Source organism: Hirundo rustica, chromosome 6, assembly GCF_015227805.2.
Source record: "Hirundo rustica isolate bHirRus1 chromosome 6, bHirRus1.pri.v3, whole genome shotgun sequence".
NCBI lineage: Eukaryota > Metazoa > Chordata > Aves > Passeriformes > Hirundinidae > Hirundo > Hirundo rustica.
The window spans coordinates 60,694,557-60,715,973 of record NC_053455.1 but is presented as its reverse complement, the minus strand read 5'-3'; the positions used below and the strand labels follow the sequence as shown (position 1 = coordinate 60,715,973).

Sequence of the window (21,417 nt, the reverse complement as noted above, 5' to 3'; positions counted from 1 at the left end):
TTTTAAACAAAACACCCCTCTCTCGTCTACGCCTGTTCACAGCCCTGTTTAATCGGGCTGACATTTGAAATAAAGCAGCAGTTTTTATGAGGAAAGCAGGTTTCCCACAGTTAAGCAAACTGCACAACAGAACAGATTAATGGCAAAATACTACATCCACCGGCATGAGAAAAATACAGGCAAAACTTTCTCCCCCCAGAACAATTATGCAGTGCTTCTCCTATGTAAAAACGCAAACTGCTTCAGAGAGAAGGCACCGAAATCCATCGGAGTAGTATAGCATACAGAGAATCCTGTTGTCTAGCAACCAAGTGCACCAAGAATAATTCCTGCTTATATTCTGAGATGTATAAATTTCTTCATGCCACTGTACATCACACACATCACACACACACACTCACACACACAGAAGCACATACCTTTTGCCCCTCTGAGCACAAATCCAAATCCTTCATTGTCTTTTTTCTGCAGGACCACTGCCTTTTCTTCTATTATGCAGTCACTGTAGAGAGAATTCCGAGGATAGCGACCATTATTACATCCCTTCATCACCACTGTAGTAGCTGCTCCTCCAGTGTGCAGGTTCATCATCATCACAGCCCGTTAATCAAATAATATTGCAGTAACCAAGCATGGGAAAATATAGAAAAAATAGCAGCGAGGGGAAGACAAAGACTAAGCTGGATGGTAAAAGAGAACATGACAAAGCAACTTAAAAGGAATAAAAAAGGCAGAGAGGAAAAAGAAAGAAGAAGAAATCATGCATGGTGGTTTGTGATCTATATGAATGACTGGATGAACATGTGATCATGTAATCTGTGGGCTAGCTAGGACTCTAAAAGGAAAAAAAGTAAGTGAACTGAACGACAGTATCATTAATAAACTCCTCAATCGTGGATGTACCAGATGCATCTTCTAGTGAAGCCAAAATGAAACCAACCAGAAGAAAAATGAGGCAGCATTTTAAATTTAAAGATAATAAATTATGATTTTCTATTAGCTAACTAAAAGGCACAAATATATTCTGAAAGCTATGCCTTGCATCAAAAGCCCTTTTTCAATCCTATTGAATGTTGCATGCTGCAAGAATCCCACATGATCATCTGACAGCCTACAATGCTAACAACGTGCAGCTGCCTTGGCGTCATCAAGCACAAATTTCCACAGCATCAAGAATCTGCATAATTGAAATAGTAACAAGGCATGCACAAGCAGGAAAACACATTTTCTAAGGAATATTTCCTGTCTCCTGATAAACAATTAATATTATAAAACAAGGAGATAGTGTAAAGGACTATTTATGTAAGCAGTATTCCCTTAAAGAGAAAGTAGCCTTAGGAATCTCACTGTCATTGGCTAAGATAAAAGTAGAAGGTAGATAAAGAAAATGCACAAAATACACATCAAAATGGGACCTTTCAGATACAGGGAACAATCTGCAAAAGCCTTAAGGTGTTTAGTATCTTTCATTAAACATGAAGCTACTAAAAATAAGCTCAGAAAAAAAAAATTAAAAAAAAACATTGAATGCTCTTTTAGGGACCACAGCATTTCACAGCACGAATTGCAGGGGTTAAGTTCATGAATTGTCAGCACTGAAAACTATGCTGCTTTAAATACCTACAGAACTAGTTTGGGGAGAAAGGAGTATGAGCAAGTTTGCTTTCCTTAATTTTTTACTAGCCAATTTGTGTTCCCACTGGTCTTGTACAGAATCCAGTCCCCAAAGCAGGGAATGCAAGGGGGGACTGGATCAGCCTTCAGGCCATTAATAATCCCCATGGGGAGGAGGAAATGAAAAAAAGAGAAATTGTTGTGACCTTTTTATTTAAATCTCTGAACAAAGAGAGGGATGATGATACCAGGACACCAATGGACAGCCTCCAAACTCCAGATTTTTCGTGCATCACAGACCATCCTTCTGGTGCCTTTCCAACTCTGCGGGATGAAACTTCCCATGGCTGCTGAAGCAATGATGTAAGGTCATCTTCCAAACTGCAGAGTGTTTAACACCATGCACTAATTCGAACCGCCACAGCGGTGACTTTGTAAGCAAGAGGTGGTCCCCATCAGCACCAGCAATCTCAACTTATTTACTTATTTACTGTGTCATTCAGACATTTCCTCTTCTTACAGTTAAAAGACTTCTGCTTCTTGAGAAACCCCAACACCCTCCTGCTCAGGGATATCAAGGTGGGATGGAACATGCAACTCTCTCAGAGCCCAATGAAGCTCTCCATCAACATCCTGATGGTTTTAGAAGCTGACTGCTCCTGCCATTCCCTCATTTCACCACCACGTTCCCAAGGTGGGTCCCTGTGCTTATTCACTGAAGAGTCAGCAGTACTATTTTTCCTAATACTTGGTCAAATTAATAAAACTCATTCCCTTCAAGTTTCCTTGTAACCAATCAATAGCTTAATAGAGCTTAGAAGGCAACTTCTGAGATCCTAATTATAGCAAGAGTTTGGTTCAAAGAACCCCTTCGCATCTCCTCCCCAAATCCCACTTTTATGTCGGTTCATTTCCATACAGAATTCAGAAGTTTATCAGCTCAGCAAACCCAGGATCAATTCTACGTTAAAAAAAAAAAAAAAAAAAAAAAAAAAAAAGGCGTCCAGGGTCCTTCCAGAGCTGGCTAATGAAATGGATGGGCATTGTCAAGTCAGGCTCCCTTCATCCTAATGTACAGGTTAAAGGTATAAAAACCACCTCTGATTTTCTTCTCACGTACATCACATCTATTCCATAAACTGCTCAGTTTTATACTTCATGTGCCGAAAGTGAGGATACCAAATTACCAATGTTTTACAAAGTTACGTGCAAGGGGGAGGTGAGAGGGAAAGGAGGGAGGGAGAAGCACAAAATGATTTTCGGTGACAAAACACACAAACTGATCTCTATTATTTGACAAATATATACAAACGTATACAAATATGACAGCTTTCTCATATACAGTTGCAGTCATAAAGAAACAGCATCACAGCCTGGAAAGTAAAAATGTGGGCTCGAATAAATCGGATGCGTAGAATTTCTTCTCATTGATGTTCCCTAGGAGTAGGGAACTTGCAAAAATCCTATGGCTTGAGTAGCTTAAACTTGATCAAGCAACCACAGAAAGCAAATTGATTCTCCACACACACCCCAGTGCTGCAGATTGAAGAACCAGCAGCAAGAAAAGGGGAGAAGACAAACAAGCACACAAAAATGAACTGAATTTGCAACCTCCACACCCTTTCTCCCAGAAAAGTTTGTATTCCCAAGAAAAGGGGGCAGAAGAGGGGCAGAGTTTAACCTCTGACTGTTTGCAGTGCTGCTTTTTGCTTGCTTTGCCACGCCAGGGCTCTCTGTGCCAGTCAGGGTGGACACTCCACCGAAGGTCTGTTCACAGTCCACCTGCTCTTGGCAGGCAAAGTGGTGCCAAATGTAAAAGTAGGTCAAAATTTCTCCCCAAGAGCTTTCTTGGCAGCGTCTCTTTGATCCTGGAGGTGTTGTAAATACTTAGCAGCAGAACACAGGGTACGGCAACCAGCGACAAATGGAGGTGGCATGACATTAGGAGCCTGCTCAGGAGCCTGAGCTCAAGCAAGAAGAGGAATTTTCTCCCAGGCTGTTTCAGTAGAATGCACAGTTCCGTGTGAGGCCAGACAGTCCCTGTTATCTGTGATAGGACATACTTCAATAGGTAAAACTCCCGAAGTCCATTTCTGTCCCAACCCAAACCGAAATTAAGAAGATTCCATTTCAGAGACCAGCCCTCAGAATATGACCGGTTCCATATGATGGCAATAAAATGAGTAATTCTAAAATCAATAGCTCATTACTTAAATAGGGCACACACTGCTTTGACTGTGGGCTGTGTGAGGCCAAGATTCATTGCAGGCAAAGTTAAATGCAAAAGACATCCTATCAAATGCAGGCTATTTCTGTGTGGAGCACAGTCATAAAAACTTCAGGCCAAAATAAGAGTCCGTGTAAATCTCTGCTTTACTCAAGCAGTAGATATTACAAAACATACTCATGTAGTTTTCTTAACAACTTAAGGCTCAAGAACTGTGCAGAGCTGTTACAATTTCCATAATTTTACAGACTGACCAATGGAGAAAGGAAAATAGAAGGGTTTGTCCACAGTCAGACAGATATGTCAGTTTTGAACTCAGCACTATTCCACATAGCAACCATCATTTGTGTGGGCTTTTCAAAAGAGCAGGAATTTCTGCTTTGCTAACAGCCCATTAGGATAATATTTGAGGAAGGAAGGAGAAATGTCAAGTCTTTCATAAAGACCTGTATGAAGAAAACAAAGGTTGGAGTGCAGGTTCCTGCTGGAAGCAGGCCCACAAAACCTGGCTTCCTGTTCTCATCAAGGATAACTACACCCTATCTTAAGGCATGACCTATTCCACAAGTTAAAACACTAAATTACAGAGGTTTAGACTATCAGGATGCAAGATGTGTTTAGGCAAGTTTGTATCAAGTGTTTCATTGCTGATTTCGATCTGAAAAACAGCATGTAGAGGACACTCCACTGAAAATTATCACCATTATCTGGAAAAAAAAGTGGCTGTTTGGTACATTGTCAGTCTCTCCTCAAGGCAGAGGAAAAAATGAATGTAAAAAGGAATTATTTTCCTGCTTCTTTGCAGTCATGCATCCCCTAGAAATGTAAGCCAACCTTTTCAGCTTCAGTAGCCCCTGGGTCCACAAGCCCTTCAGTCAGGACATGCTCTCCCCTTGGATGAGAAGTGAACTTAGCTCTCTCCAGGTTCACTTCTTTCAGTTGGCCAAGTAAATCTAAATCTCTTCATTAGCCCTTTTTCCTCTCCTCAGCACTCTTGCAATTGCAATCTTTTGGAAAGACCTACTGAGTTCACAGCTAGATACATCCTAGAAGAAACAAGTGCTCTGCCAGCTGCAATAAAACAATATCTAAATCATTCCATAAATTTATATGCGATGTCTGGAAGCAGTCACACCAATTCCTTTCAGGATAAAATGGCAAATTTATGGTGGTTATGCTCAAGCCAGAGAAGGGCATTTGGGAAATTTGTTCAAGGGGAGGAGCCCTTTGTGCATTATCGAACAGTCAAACCCTGTTAAAGTCACACCGAAAATATCCTCTCCCTTTTTTCGGGAAGTAACCTGTCCTGATACCACATAAAATGGAAATTATGTCTACAGCAAACCTTATTGTGGGATATAGCAAACTTTCAGTGGGAAAACATTTCCTGTTACCGATGGAAGGGTCAACCTTACAATTTACAGTCAACTACCCTAATGGCTTCAGGAAAATTGGCTAATCCTACTAATTAAGGCCTTTAAGACTAATGAAGACTCTTTTTGTGATTATTCAAGTTTCCCAGGCATTGATCATCCACTTCTAGGTCTCACAGAAGAGCTCTCACAGCTCTCCTGTGTCAGGTACAGCAGCAATCGCTCATTCAAGAGGCAGCAACTATGGCAGCTAGTGGGTTCTGTGCACAGCAGACAGGAAAATACAGAGGCTGTCCCTAAAAAACCCACTGGCAACCCAAACAGAAACAGTGGGATGTAGCCAGCCACATATCCAAACTCGCAGTGACCTCTCCCTTCACAGAATCCACAATGGGTGGGGTTGGCTCACTCTGTAGAGCTGGGCAATCCTAATGTCATATATTGACGAGCCTAAATGATTTTCCTTTAGAACATATGTTTATCTGGAAGTTTATAGCAAGCTATAACTTGGAGGAGGAGGAAAACATTTCCAAATAGATGGGTCAGTGCCTCAGCACTTTCCTCAGGGCAGACAGAACCCAGCACCAGAACAGAAATACTGGAGGGCAGTAAAATTGATAAATTCCTTACTAGGCAGCCGAAGATACAAGTCCAAGGAGCATGATTGTGGTACAATAATTAAAATATGAAGGAGAAGGGATGAATAAAATCACATAGAACTAAAAATTCTCCAAGTCATTCTGCTATTTCATTAAAAAAAAAAAAAAAAAAAAAAAATCAGGGCTGCATATGGAAGTGCAGCACGGAATCAAATGCTTAGTACTACCTATGGATCTCATCTTCTCAGATGCTCTCAAAGAAATCCAAGAGCAGAATCTTTACTGGCACAGATATTTGGTTGTGTGTCAGTGCCTGACTGGCACAGCTGGCACTCAAATAAAAAAAACCAGAGAAGACAGACAAGATCACCAGTACACCTGCTTGTGCTGTTTTCCTCTCTGGCTTTACAATTTGTGGCAAAAAAAATTTCAAATTGCAACAGAAAGAACATGGTCTAATTTCATCACGGTAAACTTGGCATAGATGTGCCTTCCTCAGCTGACTATGTTCAAGCCAGATAAAGAACGGAAAAATAAGAAAGGATGCTCCTGCAATACTCCTGTAACCTCCCCATATTCCTATATTTGTCTTTCCAGTCTCCTGTATCAGCGCTGTTTCTCCAGAGTTATTAAACATCTTGTGGAGCTCTTTGATCATGAGAACAGCAAGGCTGCAGATTTTGCTTTGAAATCTGCTGATGAAAGAGGGATATGTCAAACTGTGGCTGTTTTAAAAGACACGGAGATATTCCCCTGTTCCTCATCTGTACTCCACAGTGAGGGAATCACAGGCTCCAGTAAAACCTGACAGGGCACATCACATCTTCCACTTAAAAAAGGTGTTTCATTCACACTTCTAAACAAGGAATCAAGCCATCTTTATTAGATTTTGAATACTCAGTACCCTGGGTGAAAAAAAAGAACAGTTCTTTGCTAAGTCCCCAAACTCACACTAACAACAGCCATGAAGGGATTCAGTAAGGATTAGGAAGTCAGAAAGATGGTGCTGCTTTTTCTAGCCCATCATCAGCAGAAGTGCCCAAAAAATCCACCATCATTACAAGGAAGCAAGCTGTCTTAGAGAGAGCAACAGTGCTGTACACTTCAATGGGTTTATGCTACAAAGCTTTACTAAAAAATACAGGTTTAAAAGAGAAATATTAACCCACAACAGAACTCCAAAGTAGTTGCACATTTTCTTTGTGTAGAATCAAGGAGAAACTTTGTCTCTCCTTCTTCCCCTCAGCCCACATTCCTTTATTCAGCTTTTAATTACACTTCATATCTTTTTTTTTTTTTTTTTTTTTTTTTTGGTGTGTAGGAGAAGGGAGTAGCCAATCTAAAGCAATGCTTTTCAAATAAATTGACTTGGCTATTGATACTTGTGGGGGTTTTTTTCTGTTTTCACCTTACATCACTGAAACTGCAACAACTAAAGTAAAACACTGATACAGCAAACCAGGAAGTCAATTTCCTGGAAAGAGAAATCATCCAGTAGAAGTCTGATTCTATGTTATGCAGGGTATGAAGGCTATAAAAAAGTCAGTGGTAAGTTCATAATCCTAAGGAAAAAAAATAAATTTTATATATATATATATATTTATGGTATATATGCACCATACTGTGGATATATTGATACTCATGTATGAGTATATTTATACACACTCATAAAAAGATGAGTATTTTAACCTTCTTTAAGAGAAATGTTATTATTCCTACACATCTGCACCAGTAGAGAGAAAACAAAAAAACATTGGAGGAGAGTGAGCTTAAAATGAGCTGAAAAAATGAGCTTAAATGAGCTGAAAAATAAAAGCTTAATTCCTCTGTATTAATTAACTTCATTTGTCTTTTATAAAATGAACAGTCATTTCAAACACCACTCGTGACAAAGTGAAAGCCAGACATGAGACAATGCAGGCAGGAGTGCCTCTGCTATGGAACTGGAGAGTTTTGTAGCCCAGAGCCCTTACAGCCCTTTCACACAGATGTTCCACCTAGCACAGGAATATTCTGGGCTCCAGCACACTCCACTTGCACCTGATACTTATCAGCAATTTTCAGCTTTAATTATGAAGCATTTGCGCAGTGTGAGCCTGGACTGTGAAAATATTAATATTCATTGCTAATACGATGAGCCTTGAGCAAACAGGCTGTCCAAACATTCACATATATTTAGGTAACCAGAATATTTATCTAATAAACACTTTGCTGTTTAGGTTTGTATTTTCCTACCCCAAACCAGCTGTAGTCCCAGCCCCTGATGTTGCCACTGAATCACAGAGAAATAGGAATTTTCTCCCTAATCATCTTAACATATAAAGTATTTAGATAAAAGGAATAATAATCATAGATGTTAAACCCACTGTTTTTTTGTATAGGTTTTTTTTTTTTTTAATTAATAATTTTCCTGCTGTTTTTGCTAAAATTGGTCATTTTTATCACAGACAACCTCAGTGGCAAGGAGAGGAACATGTTCAGGATTATCAAACAGGACAAGTAACAAAGGCAGAACAAGGGAAGTAACTTCAGCCACACCTTGGGTTTAGAAGAAAACAAACAGCAAGTGTTTTACTAACATTTTTAAAATGTGTTACAAGCCCTTTAAGGTAGTAGTTTGACCTTGCAAGTCTTTAAAACAATTATTAAACTCGCAGTGCATTTTGGCATCATAATTGCGCTTGCTCCAAGAGAGTCTGAACGAAAAATAAACTACCAAATAGGGGAAAGAAACAGGTGATTTCAGGGCTGGTGATAAATACGAGTTTCAGATTAGTTTTAAGGGATCCCTCAGGTTTTGCATCACAACCTGCTACACTGAGCAGGAGGAATTATTATCCTCCCATCCTGCATTCCTTGGAAAATAAATACAGCCCTTGACCACAAGGAGTGTGAATAGCCCTGACTGTTCATTTCACTTTTAGAGATGGAAGTATTTCACTTACAAGTCTGTATTGTACAGAAGAGTACAGTGCTTAAATCAGCGTTAAACACACTGCAAATTTTTATGACAAAAAAATGTTATGCCTTTAGTATATAACTCATAAGCAAGTTTAAAATTCTGTCTCAAAAGAAATGAGGCCTCACCAAAGGCATCAAGTTTTTCTGAAAACATCCTCTTTCTTCTCCAAGAGCTTTAAAAATACAGTGTACAGGGAGAAACTTGGATTTTCTAGGATTTTGCACAAAACAGTTGCAAAGGTGATGTGAATTATGGTTAAATTTTCACATATCCCTTTAAAAATCCTGACTAATCATGTTTTTTTCACAGTCTCATTAACATCAGAAAGGAGGTGGCAACTCTACCTTCTTTTCTGAAATATATTCTCCCTCTCCATTTCTCTAATTGCACTAAGCCCTTGAGTTATTTTAAGTCCACTCCAAATTTTGCTTACCTGCAAGACATAATGTCCATCTAAACAGCTCTCCTGCCTACCAGCATCATCATTTTCAGCAGCTCTGTCAAAGCATGGCCAGTTTAGCCCAAAATGTTGGTAGCAGTGAAAAAAATCACTGATTTAACAATTTAATTTAAATTGGCTGTGACTTCTCTTAATTATGTGAATGTTGAACTGGAACCTGTCTTTATTGCCCCCTTGCCTTTCACATTCAGCTCGTTGGTTGCACCGATGAGGAATTTCTGAGAATACAAAGCTTTCATTGTCTGTGTACTGCAGACAGGGTGAAAATGTTGGTTTATCATTGCCAGTCAATTCAGATGCATTGTTTAAGTGCATTTCAGAATTTATGGCACCAGAAATGTTTGCAGTAGAGGTGTAAACCATAGGTGCAACTGCTCCAGGTTTGGACACGCTGGTCTAAAGGATCCCATAATCTGCATAGTATCAGCCCTGGTTTTCAACTGGAGCACCTAACTTTTAATTCAGTTATCTGGGCCCCTATAAAAAATTAGAGAAATTAGAAGACACATGGGGTAATGGTCTTTTTTTTTCCCCCCTAAAAATGCAGTTGCCACTTTTCCTTAGTGCGCGCATTAACACTTGCTGTTCCTCTGCTCAGAGCCTTGCCATGAACTCCGGTTTTTTTGTGTGACACTCATTTTGTTGACACATTTTAGCGCTCGTCAGACATCATCTCTCTGAAAACAGGCTGATATTTTGTGTCAGAGAGAAGCAGGGAGCCCCGGCAGCATCACCAGCTACTCAATCGCTGCATCTGCCAATCATTCCCATGGAGCGCCCCGTAACATCCACGAGGATGGAGAGAGCATCTGCCTCTTGGCTCAGGGAAAGAGTAACACTTTCAAAGGGCTTGGATAAAGCCCTGCTCTGCCCAGCAGGTTCCTGGCATGCAGCAGCAGCTCAGGCTGTGGGTTGAAGTCTGACACACATGGGACTTGAGCCCAGACTTGCTTTAGTCCAGGTGAATGCTTCACCACCAGCTATTGTTTGCTCTTTAGCTGCTCCCTCTTTGTTGGGTTTGACTCCATTCCTTAAAGAAACACAGCTCCAGCTGTTTCTGGTCTGTCCCAGAACAAACAAGGCACCCTCCTCCCAGCACCTTCCTTCTGCACCACGGAACAGACGGAACATGAAAATCCACCCCTTTCCCATTTTGGATCACATCAGCTTTTATGAGGGACAAAACACTTACGTTGCCTGCCAGCCACCCTGAGAGTTTTGCCTCATAGATCAAATTCTACAAATGTGACAAATATTAGTGAAAGTCTCCCTGGAAAGAATGGGAGGGGATAGGGGGAAGAGTGGTTTTAATCACTCCCACTGGACGCAAGCCCACAGTGCGAGCTCACCAGTTATTTGTTCCATTTTGGTGCTGCCAATACTTCCAACCACATCACTCCCAACCAGGGGAACCATATGGAGGCTTTGCTCATCTGGTGATGAGATGACAGCACAGCAGCCAAAGCTGCCCTGGGGCAGGGAATTAAATCATCACAGGGGCTGGGATGCAGGAATGGAAAACACTAATTATTAGAAACCTAATCATTCTCCTTTCTCCCTCCTCCCCAAAAAAATCCCGTTTGAATCTCCTGTTTCCCTCTGCTCTAATTATTTGGCTGTTGTCTCTAACCAGCCTGGTGTCACACCCTCACAAACTTCTTTCTGCATCCCCACTCCTTTTTCTTTTCTTCATTTCCTCTATTCTAATTTAAAGAAAAAAACCCTCTTTATTCCTTCCCCATGCACAGGACACAGGCTGCTGCTTCCAGTGGTGACATTTAAATCCATGCTGTCTTCCAGCATCCGGCCGGAGGAGTTGCAGAGGAAATCCTGCTGAGCCTGGAAATGGCACAGCCCCCAAATCCCAGCCCTTGCAAGCAGCAGCTTCTCCACCCCAGGCACACAGTTAAATCTGGACTAGCATTAGAGGTAGATCCTAAAAGTTTTTCAAAAGAAGCATTGTAATTCTCAGTTTGGGAAAGGCTGTATATGTTTTTTTTTTTTTCAGCTCTTGATCTCTCTTTGCTGACACTTATCACTAAAAATTTAGGGAAACAGCTAGCCCAGAAAATGCCTGACACATTTTAATCATCAGTTACCAAAACATTAGTTGCTAGAAGCTGAAATCTGACTGAAATGGGTTGAGCAAACCTCACTGTCAAGGCAGCAAACAACTTAAAAATGCACTTATAAGCTAATGGAAACTTTTATCACTCGCCATAGAGTTTTGCTGTAATTGTATTAGACCTTAATAGAGCAATTGTAGTACAGGTTTAGATGGAGAGGCACCACAATTCAGATGCACACACACCCTTTTTACCTCCTATTTCAGCAATTCCTTTCAATATTTGCTGTAATCCCCAGCACAAAAAGCTCCATCACGGCATCACTCAACAGCAGGGGGGGCAAAGTGCAAAGCTGTTTATTAGCAACCAAAGGAATTTCCATTAGAAATTGAATAACTGTAAATAAAAAACTTCACATTTTACATCTCCACCTGCTCTGCAGAGGCTACAATGCATTAATTATTGCTTAGATACATATGCAGTTCTTCAAATTGCATCAAATTATGCTCTCCAAGTTAATGAGGCACAAGGTATTAAAACTGAGCTACACTTGTTTTTCTGCCTCACATTAAGAGCAGCTCAGTGCCATCAGACAGTTAATGAATTAATTAATTCAGAACAGACAACAAGCAAGTCCAACAAAATAACTTCAGACATCAGGTGAGATTGCATGCACACAAAACATCTGACGTGCCTCTTTTTTTCCCTACAGTTTGGCTGGGGCTGACTGTTCTCTGTGCCCAAAAGAACCCTGATATCACATCTACAGAGATTTAAAATCAGTAAAATCTCAGAGAGTTTTCAGATGTAACCACATCACTGCCTCACAGGGTTATATTTAATTACAATGATGAGCATACTCAGATATTTTTGTTACCATCTTCTAGGCAAAATCTGAGCTTTGTGTATAGGTAAAAAGTTTAAATGCTGCTGGTTTTACTTGTTTCCACCAGAGGAAATCAAGGATTATGTATAAAATATATGCCTGCAGGTAAGAACAGATGTAAAATCAGTTTCCACTTATTAGCAATGTGTCAGTCCCAGATTGTGGATTTATTGTTAAGAGTGCACAGCACCATTTTAATCTCCTTACTCCCATTTCCTTCCAGAGATCACCTGAACAGCACAGACTTCCCAGGAAACATTAGTAAAGTGGAACTGGTGATATCCAACAGAAAACAAACAAAAGAACAGTTCACAGAATCCTAGAATGGTTTGGGCTGAAAGGGACCTTAAATATCATCCAGATCTTACCCCAGTTCAGCAAATCAAATTTATTCTCCGTGTAGCAACACTTCTCTCACTGTTCTGCCCGGGCAGAACCAACATGAAAATGTGGGAAGCAGGATATAAAATATAACAACAGTTCTTATACCTTCCCTCAATTTTTGCAAGGAGCCATTTGCCAGGATTTAGTGGATTGCTGCCAGGCAAGCAGTACTCAGCAAGCACATATGCCAAATTCCTCACCCTAGGGACATGGGGCCACCATAACCAGGAGAAAATCCCTTTGCTCCCTGTCAGTTTTACATTCCTCACCGCTTGTAATGGCCTGAATTCCACCAAAACTTTCCATCTGTTTTAAATCTATATTTTATTATTTTAAAATCTATATTTAAAGAGATGAGTGACTGCATTTCTCCAGAGGGAGGGTTATTTATGTGAAATATCCACATGAAACCAGATCTCAAATCAGAAGGAAGTATTTCTGCATCAGACTGAGGTCTTCCACTATAAAAAGGTGTGTAACACGCCTAATGCTTAAACTACTGAGACAGCACCACTTACATCACAACTTTGGGACAAAGGTATCCAACAGGCCACATTCTGTGGGCTAAAAAAAAATTAAAATATAGCCAAGCTCTCCACAGCATGCTGAGTTACAGGGGCAGCCGGCCTCAGCTGTGCCAAGGAGTCCCTGTGAACTGCTCAGGCTTAAAGCTTAGGCTGCTCCATCCCACACTGCAGATGACAACAGCAACAGAGAATGGCCTGGAAAGAACATCTGAGAAGAATCTCTCCAGTTTTTATTAGGTGTTTGTATGTAAATTGGCTTTTGAAGAGTTGCTCCTGCCAGCTTCTACACTCGTGAGACACGGATGTTGCCACCTGACTCCAAGTAGGGACAGTAGGGTTGATGAATTAAGCTTTTAATTAAGTTTTCTTACAGATCACACCATCCTATTTTCCTCTTTGTCTCCCTCCCAAAAAACAGAACAAAAACCATAAGACAAATCAATTTGGTCCTGTCATTAATGTGGAGGCAACCAGCCTTTGGAAAAGGTTATTTGTCATGACATCCTCTCCTGCAAGCTCCTTTATATTGCTGGAGCTGTGGGACGTCAAGAAACGGCGCCAGGAAAACTTCTCCCATGCAGGGATTGGAACCAGTTAAAGTGTCTGGAGAAAAACCCCCCATGTGAGAGTCGATAATTCTGTGAAGAAAGACACGGAATTATGCAGGAGACCTCCCATTTATGTGCATGCTTGATTGCACTGTGCTTGGCACTCAACTGTGCTATTGACTTTTGCTGCTGCCCTGTTCTGCTGGTGGTGGGAGATGATGCAACGAATGCAGTAGGAGAAGTTTCCACTGTCGTGTCCTAAAGTTCCCAAATTCATGGAGGCAATGGATCGTGTTTTCCACCACACCAAGTTTATCATTTTTACACAGCACCACAATGTCTCATATTATTTATGTCTCCGGAGTATAAAATTTAGTTATCACTGTGTTATCAGTCCCATTTCATTTAAAAGGGTGATAACATTTTACACTTGAAATTAAAAAACTGATTAATTCCACATATTTTCCTGACTGGACAATCCACTGTCCCATCTTGAAAGAACTAATCAATTCCCTCACATCAGTTAACAAGCAGATTAAAAATGATCATTTCTAAAGGTTTACCTTAGCTTAAAGGGTTTTTTTTAAAAAAAAGGACTTTTCTTTTTTTTTAATTTTAACACCCGTTCCATGCCTTAGCAATACTTTCAGTTATTAAACTGGAATTTGACCTTGATGAATTAACTCATTTACACCCTACAAATAATTTCATTTGAATTAACTGCTAAAAAATACAGGGAAGACAGAAAACTTCAGAGAAGTGGCAGAGCAGCCTTGCATTATCTCCTTGCAATTTTAGTGGCGTATCTGCTCTTTAGGACAAGGAATGGGGACTTAAGCTGAAAGAGGATGGACATTAAGAAGGATTTCTTCCCTGTTGAGGGCATGTCACCAGCATTTAAAGCAGATAATACATCAGGCCTGGTAGTTTCAAATACTATATTGCATTTGTATGACTTTCAGTGGCTATTTGCACGGGCAAGCAAGTCTCAGTGCCCTTCTCCACATTAGTAAGCAACCTCCCCATTTTCCTGAAGTTAATGTATGGATAACTGATCTCTTATGCAAAGCTGAAATAGGATCTAATGAACCTCCATTACTCAAGCTGCACATTTTCCTCAAGATGAAAAATGCCATGTACAATGTATTTTCCTGCATGTGAATAAGCCCATTAATATAGATTTCTGAACAGAGTGTTTCTACTCAGCGATTTTTGCCCTTTGGGAGGGAGAAGGAAAGAGAGAAAGGAGCAGACACTTCCCCTCACTCCCCCACATCATCTCCAGAAAGGAACTGGATCAGCTTTGTTAATACTTTGGATTCAGAGCTGTTCTTAGCACAGAGGCACAATTGTCTTCTGACAAATGTTTATGAAACCTTTGCTGCCAGCGTTAAATCTGTTCTCATGTATTCTTCCCCAACTTTGATATGAAATGATAACAGAGAAAGTAATCAAAGCAGTACAAATCTGGCAATATCAAAAATTACTCTCAGTTTCACACCTTGTTTGCCTCGCTGAATAATTCCCCTCGCTGAAGAAGCCCTTGAGAGGAATTAAATCTGGATGTACTACCAAGAGACATTAATCTCCAGACAGGTTTGGAAATGCAAATTCTTTTTTCTTTAGCAGCAGTACGCAAGCACCAGTGAAATCACCCTTCAGAGGTACAAAAATCTGATTTCCAGCCTCAGTCAAGTATCTGAAACACAACTTGGTGCGTTACTGGTTTTTTCGTTTTACTGGTGTTACTTTAGAAAAATTCTAGGTTTACTATACTTTGCTGAAAAAATGTGTTAAGCAAGTCTACCTTTGCACTGTATTTCTTGAAATTTCACAATAATTCTGTCTCCTCCTACCATTTCTTCTCAATTTTCACTATTACCCCTCCAAATGGATCCACTGGGTCTTGGATTCTCTGAGGAAACTCAGAGTTTTCTTCCAAACCTTGCCAGAACTCTGTTGCTTTCCTTCTCTCTACTAAAGACAATTAATTGATATCAACTGCAGACACACCTCATAACTAATTCATGTAAGGCTGTACAAAAGTTCATTTTTCCTGATTCTCTCTCCTGCTCAGTCCTGAATCAGTTGCACTGCACAAACCAAATACCTTTAGGAAAAAACCTCAAAAACGATTGAGAAATCAACAACATTTAAAAAAAAAAAAAAAAGGGTGGAAAGTAAGGTTTTGATGGAATAGACACTCTTTGATGGAATAGACACTCTCTAATGAAAAAAAAAAAAAATCTTGTTAGAAAGTAGCAGGAAGTTTCCAAGTGGAATTATTTGATATCTCCAAGGCAATGTGCAGTAGACACAGCTCCTCTCCTTTGCAGAAACGTTCACACTGAAGTATAGAGACAGGCATATGGATTTTGTGGACTAATGATCACTCAAAGAACCTTGAAAAAAGCCAACTCTTCTCACTGCAAACGTCACCAGTAAAACCAGTGAGTCTGCTCTGCAGAGCTTGGCTCAGAGTATGGGCTCACAGCTTCTTCTGACAACTTCACCGTCATCAGACTCCCCCAGTCAATCACACCATGTCCAGCTGGGGACTCCCTCCCCAAATTGTTCAACTCACAAATGGAAACTATGCCTGAACCTCAGAACAAAATCTAAGATCACAGAACAGAACCAACAGTTGTCACATTTTTCTTTTTTTTAAATACTGTGCTACATGGAATGCTGCCATTGCTTTACACATTTCAGAGCTTTTTCTCCTACAGTAAATGCCGTTTCCTTAAAAAAAAAAAAAAAAAAAAAAAAAAAAAAAAAAAAAAAAAATTGGACATTCAGGAGAAAAGCATAATAATTCCAGTGTGCCACCAAAATTTCCGCAAGAAGACACCAAAAGCTAACTGAGGTTCTGTGTTTTAAAGGTTATCCTTTCTACCAGCAGTCAGCTGTATGTTCAAGGCATATCCACAGGGGAGAAGAACCTGCTTGAAAACCGTGAATTCTCCACAAATAAATAACCTAATTTCTCATTTCTGGCAGCTTCAGTTCTACTCAGGTTCCAAAGTTACTGTTCATAACAACAAATCTCTTTCACCACTCCCAAAACAAAACTGTGAAACTCATGACTTTGCAGCTTCCAAATTTTCTACACCCATCCCATACGAACAAAGTAAACTGCAACAAAAAACAATTTTGAAGTTAAAGGGTATCCTCAGAAGATCTATTTAGTGATCTGCTTCCCTCTTCCCCTCCAAAGCCTAAATCAAAAGTAACAATTAAATAAAACCCGGGAAGGTTTTGTAAACAGATTGCAACCAAAAGGAAAAGTTCTTACCTTGAAGCATCAAAGCTGTCATAGGATCCAACCGTGTAGTGTCTAAACAGCTTCTTTGTTCTATCTATTCGTGTTTCTGCAGAGAGAAAAAAGAATTTTCAATACTTCTGTGTTTCTTAATCAAGTGCTGAAACATTTGTTTATATTCCCTCACAGTGAATGAACGTAGTTTCAAGGCATTTCGGGGAAAAAAAAAAAAAAAAAAAGTTGGCTTTGGATATATTCTTTTATCACATTAGACACATCAAGTGAATAAGGAGAACTTCTTGGATATCATGAATCACATCATTTACAAGTTTTAAAGCTCCACTCACATTTTCAGTGGCAAAAACTTTTGCATCCAATATTTGGTTCTTTTATAGCTAAGAGACAAAATAGAAGAAAGAAGAAAGAAAAATATGCAACAGATATCAGAAAAGTTGGGAAAACAGGCAGAATATGCAAATCAATATTTTTTGCTTAACTACCGACTGGTGTTGGTCCTCCTATGGAATCACTTTTGGCTTGGCTAAGAGACATCAAAAATCAGATGAAAACATTTCTGGTTTAGGTGATGATGATGAAAGTCTCATCTGCAAAGCTGGGGGCCTCTCCATGGAAAGACAGCCTGATACAATCCAACAGATTTTATTAATTCCCCAAGCCAGAGAGAGCCCTCAAGGCACAGCACCTCTGTGGTGCGGCTTTCAAGGATGGTACAAATGACTGCGAGATTGGTGCTGTCAAACGACCATGGGCAAGCCTGCAGAGAGAACAAGAGCAGGATGGAAGGGCTCTGAACACAGCCAAGGAGCAGGAGAAAGTCCTGGGAGGAAGACTTTGGGAAGAAGGGTGGGAAAAACACCTATTTCCTTGTTTTAACCAGAGCAGCTGACATGTAACTGGATCATGCCCCTAGCTGGAGGCATAAATACAGATACATCCATAATACAGAGAAATTCCAGCTGGAACTGTATGTACAGGTTTCAGCTGGCTAAAAGAGTAAGAAAGTTATTTCTTCAGAGCTGTGCACCAATTGGCAAGGTCCGCAAAAAGCACCACTAGGAAAAACCAGATGTATTTACATTTATATATATTTTGTGGAGACCAGCCAGCCTCCATCCTAGAGGATGGCCAGAGAGAGAGAAAATCCCTATTATAATATTAACTCTACTTGATAGTTTAGTTTATTTTGTCCCTTTGTCATTCACCTACAACCTGTATTTTCTGCCTAAAAGGCCTTTCCTTTACCCAAAATTCCTGCTTCTACTGCACAAATTGCAGTCTGTTCCCCATGGAGCAGCATTCTTTTTTCACGCCATTCTAAAAATCAGGTTCATACCAAGAGACATAAACAGAAGAAACACAGAAAATCATAAACCTGGAGTCCACTTTGAGTTTCCCCCGGGCCAGTTCTCAGAAGTCCCTCAGAAATGATTACAAGAAATAAATTATGATGAAGAATATTTTGGAATCTTAAAGCAACTGCTTGAGCTTTGAGGAGCCAGATGTTCCCCCTGCAGAATCTGTTTTCTATAGCATGATATTTCAGTGCTGTAAGGAATACAAAGTGGGTGGGAGGGATGGGAAGGCACAGCAAGACACAGAGCTTTGTTCAGCTCCCCAGGATTGCAGAGCCGGCACTCTTCAGCTGCAGCTTGGATCTGTTCGCCGGCTCTGCCACCCCTCTGTTTCCCCCCTCTCCTCTGTGCGCAGCCAGGGATTATTTGGGGAAACAGAAGCCTTGCAAGGCGCTGAACTCAAGGCTAAGTGGCAGTTTCCCTGTGTTAAGTTCTTTAATTACCCTGTTCCCCTCACCTCCGACTCAGATTCCAGGCTGCCTTATTACACAGCCTAAGTACACACACCCAGGAGTGGGGGGGAGCACCAGGAATCTGCCACCGAAACGAACTGGGGTCTGAAAATGGAAAAGGATTCCATTCTCCGACTTGACAAAAGAACACAAAGAACTCAAAGAACCCATAGGAAATTGCCTAACAAATGCTGTTCTGAATTCAAGCCAAATATAGCACAGTGACACTGTTACAGGTGTATTAGCACCACAAGGTTAGCTCCAGGTTTCCCTGGATGTGTACCCATTCTCACGTCTCAGGTTTTGTCAAGACCAGCACTCTCTATCAAAACTCTTTGCAGTAAGTTAGGCCCACCTAGGACTAACAACCCCGTCATTATTTAAGAAGCTTTAACCCACAGAACCTTTTGAGGATTTCTTCTTAAAATTGGTTGCAGAGAGATTAGAAAGACCAGCAAGAAGATAGGGACAAGAAGGTCTAGAAAAGCATTGTTTAACAGTTTTATTTTAATGAAGATAATTACTTTAAGAATACTGCATTCTTACTGAGAGGAACACCAGTCACCACAGATGAAAAGTCCCTACGTCAAGTTGGGTCAGTTCAAAAAGTTTTTTTAAGAGGTAGAACAAAACACCAGGGTTTGCAAAAGTGGTCCAGTTTCCTTGAGACTGTCAAAAGAGAGAAACATTGGGGTATCACTTGAAATTTCTAGATCTCTTGAGAAGCCCATATTTTGTCAGAGTAAATACCATAAGAACACAACAATTTTTTCCTGCTCCATTTTCCACTGAAGCCAGTGAAGCTGCAGCAGAAATAAGCTGTGTGCCCTGGGCAATAGTGGCAATCCAAATAATAAAGCCCCAGCTGTTTCGTTATTAGAATCATTTATTGTTGCAGACATCTCGGTGAGCAACAGGCTCAAATCCTGCCCTTCCAGAATTTAATTTATAGGGTTCAAAGAGGGGTGAGCGCTGAGAAAGTGCAGGTGGCAAGCATTTCCTCCTTCCTCCACTGCAGGAATGGTAGGAGGTAGGAGGGCTTTCCTCCAAAAAAACGTAGGACTTATTGTAGATTCTCTGTCTCAGCCTCGTAAGTGACCACAGGACTCCAACAGATCTTGCAGACATTATCAAAAGCTGAAAGATGGCTGCCAGGAAAAGCAAGAAATAAATTTTGGACTGTAAACCACACAGATTATGCCACTCGTGCCCCATTTCAGCCCACGTAACAGTTGTGGGCCTGTTCCAGCAGCCAGCCCTGATGTTCAGGCTTGGAGTAGGTTGCTTTCATATTTGATATTGCTTTGGAAGGGTAAAGAACTAGGATGGGGGAAAAATCCCAAAGCAACTGTCTCCATTCCTTCTCTCCTCCCTGCCGCTCCTCGCAGGGCATTTCTGCGCCGTGTTTCCAAGGAAACTGCGCGGGAATGCTCTGCCAGCGGGGATGTTGTCAGAGGCTGCCAGCACTCTAGGAAAGGTTCAGAGTCATCAGCATGTCCACAGGATGAGCAGAGGAAATGGGAGTGGAACAGCAGAATTTGTGCTGTGATACTGGGAGGCAACAGAGAGCAGCAGGCTCTCCCCAGATACCACTGGGTAAAGGTGGGTTCATCCCCACCCCAAAACATGCAGCTTCTCCTTCTTCCTTCCCTCTTCCCCAGAGACAGCCCTGGGAGATGTTTCACTCCCAACAGACATTTATAGATGTTCTTTGTCAGAGCAGTTCAGGTGCAACACCCAAAACAGAGGGGCAGAGTTTAAGGCCTTCCCTCGGCACCTTCCCCTTCCTGGGGGAAAAACCCTTTCCTGATCATTTATGTCGAGGGTTAGACCAGAAGTTATTCAAAGCAGAGGACAGTGGTCTAATAATAAAGTCAGCAGAAATTCACAATTCGAGGACGCTTGTGTTGGTTTGCAGCAAGACAGGGCTCCTATCTTACGAGTTTTTCCCTGAATTGATCCAAATTTGGCCAGAAGAAAAAGTCGAGAAAAAGTTCAAGGGATTGAAAACATCACTAAGAAGAGCACGTATTTTTCTGTCTCAGGTATATCCAAAGTATCTGCCATATCAAATAATGCTCCACAAAATAGTCACATTAAAAGATAAAAATATTCTTCATACCACAGAGACTGTGAAGTTTCAGTAACTTATTTTGCTTATTCCCTTTTCCCCTTAGAAAATGGGATTCATCAAAACTGGATTTTCTGTTAAATATGGTATGTTAAAAGGGTGATATGTGAGTTTTTTCAGGCCTATGATACAACTGTTTAACATGACATTTCTTATTGCTTTCTTTGAGCATTTCATTTGAGCCATAGGAAAGATGAAGTTCAGGGATCCTCCAAATCAGTCAGAGTAGGATTATGAATTCTAAAAAATGTACAAAAAAATGGAAAAAAGAAATAGAAATAGAATTTTTTCTCTATTAACTGTTTGATCGTTGATTCTGATAAAGGGTTATAAAAACTCAGGAAAGTGAGATCTACAGGTATGGTACCACCCAATAATTCAGAAGAAACTACAATTATCTTTTCATATCTTTGCAAATCTGAGGTAAAAATATTGATGCTTCATTTGAAGGGATAAACTGTGAGGATCAAGAGAAAAGATACTGAAGGCATTATAAATGGCAAATTAATAAAAAACTTTATTTCATGGCTCACTTTCTTCTGTTTCTGTTTGT

General features: G+C 40.5%; 1 protein-coding gene across 2 annotated transcripts in view; it reads right to left on the bottom strand.

Moving 5' to 3' along the window:
- The window catches only part of SHANK2 (SH3 and multiple ankyrin repeat domains 2), a 274,396-nt gene that overhangs the window by 114,673 nt on the left and 138,306 nt on the right, over window positions 1-21,417 (bottom strand). For both annotated transcript variants that reach the window (XM_058420947.1, XM_040067120.1), the window contains 2 exons: window positions 16,942-17,017; window positions 420-502 (listed from right to left, as the gene is read on the bottom strand). In XM_058420947.1, the coding sequence (XP_058276930.1) occupies window positions 420-502; window positions 16,942-17,017 (159 nt within the window). The remainder of the gene's footprint in view (window positions 1-419; window positions 503-16,941; window positions 17,018-21,417) is intronic.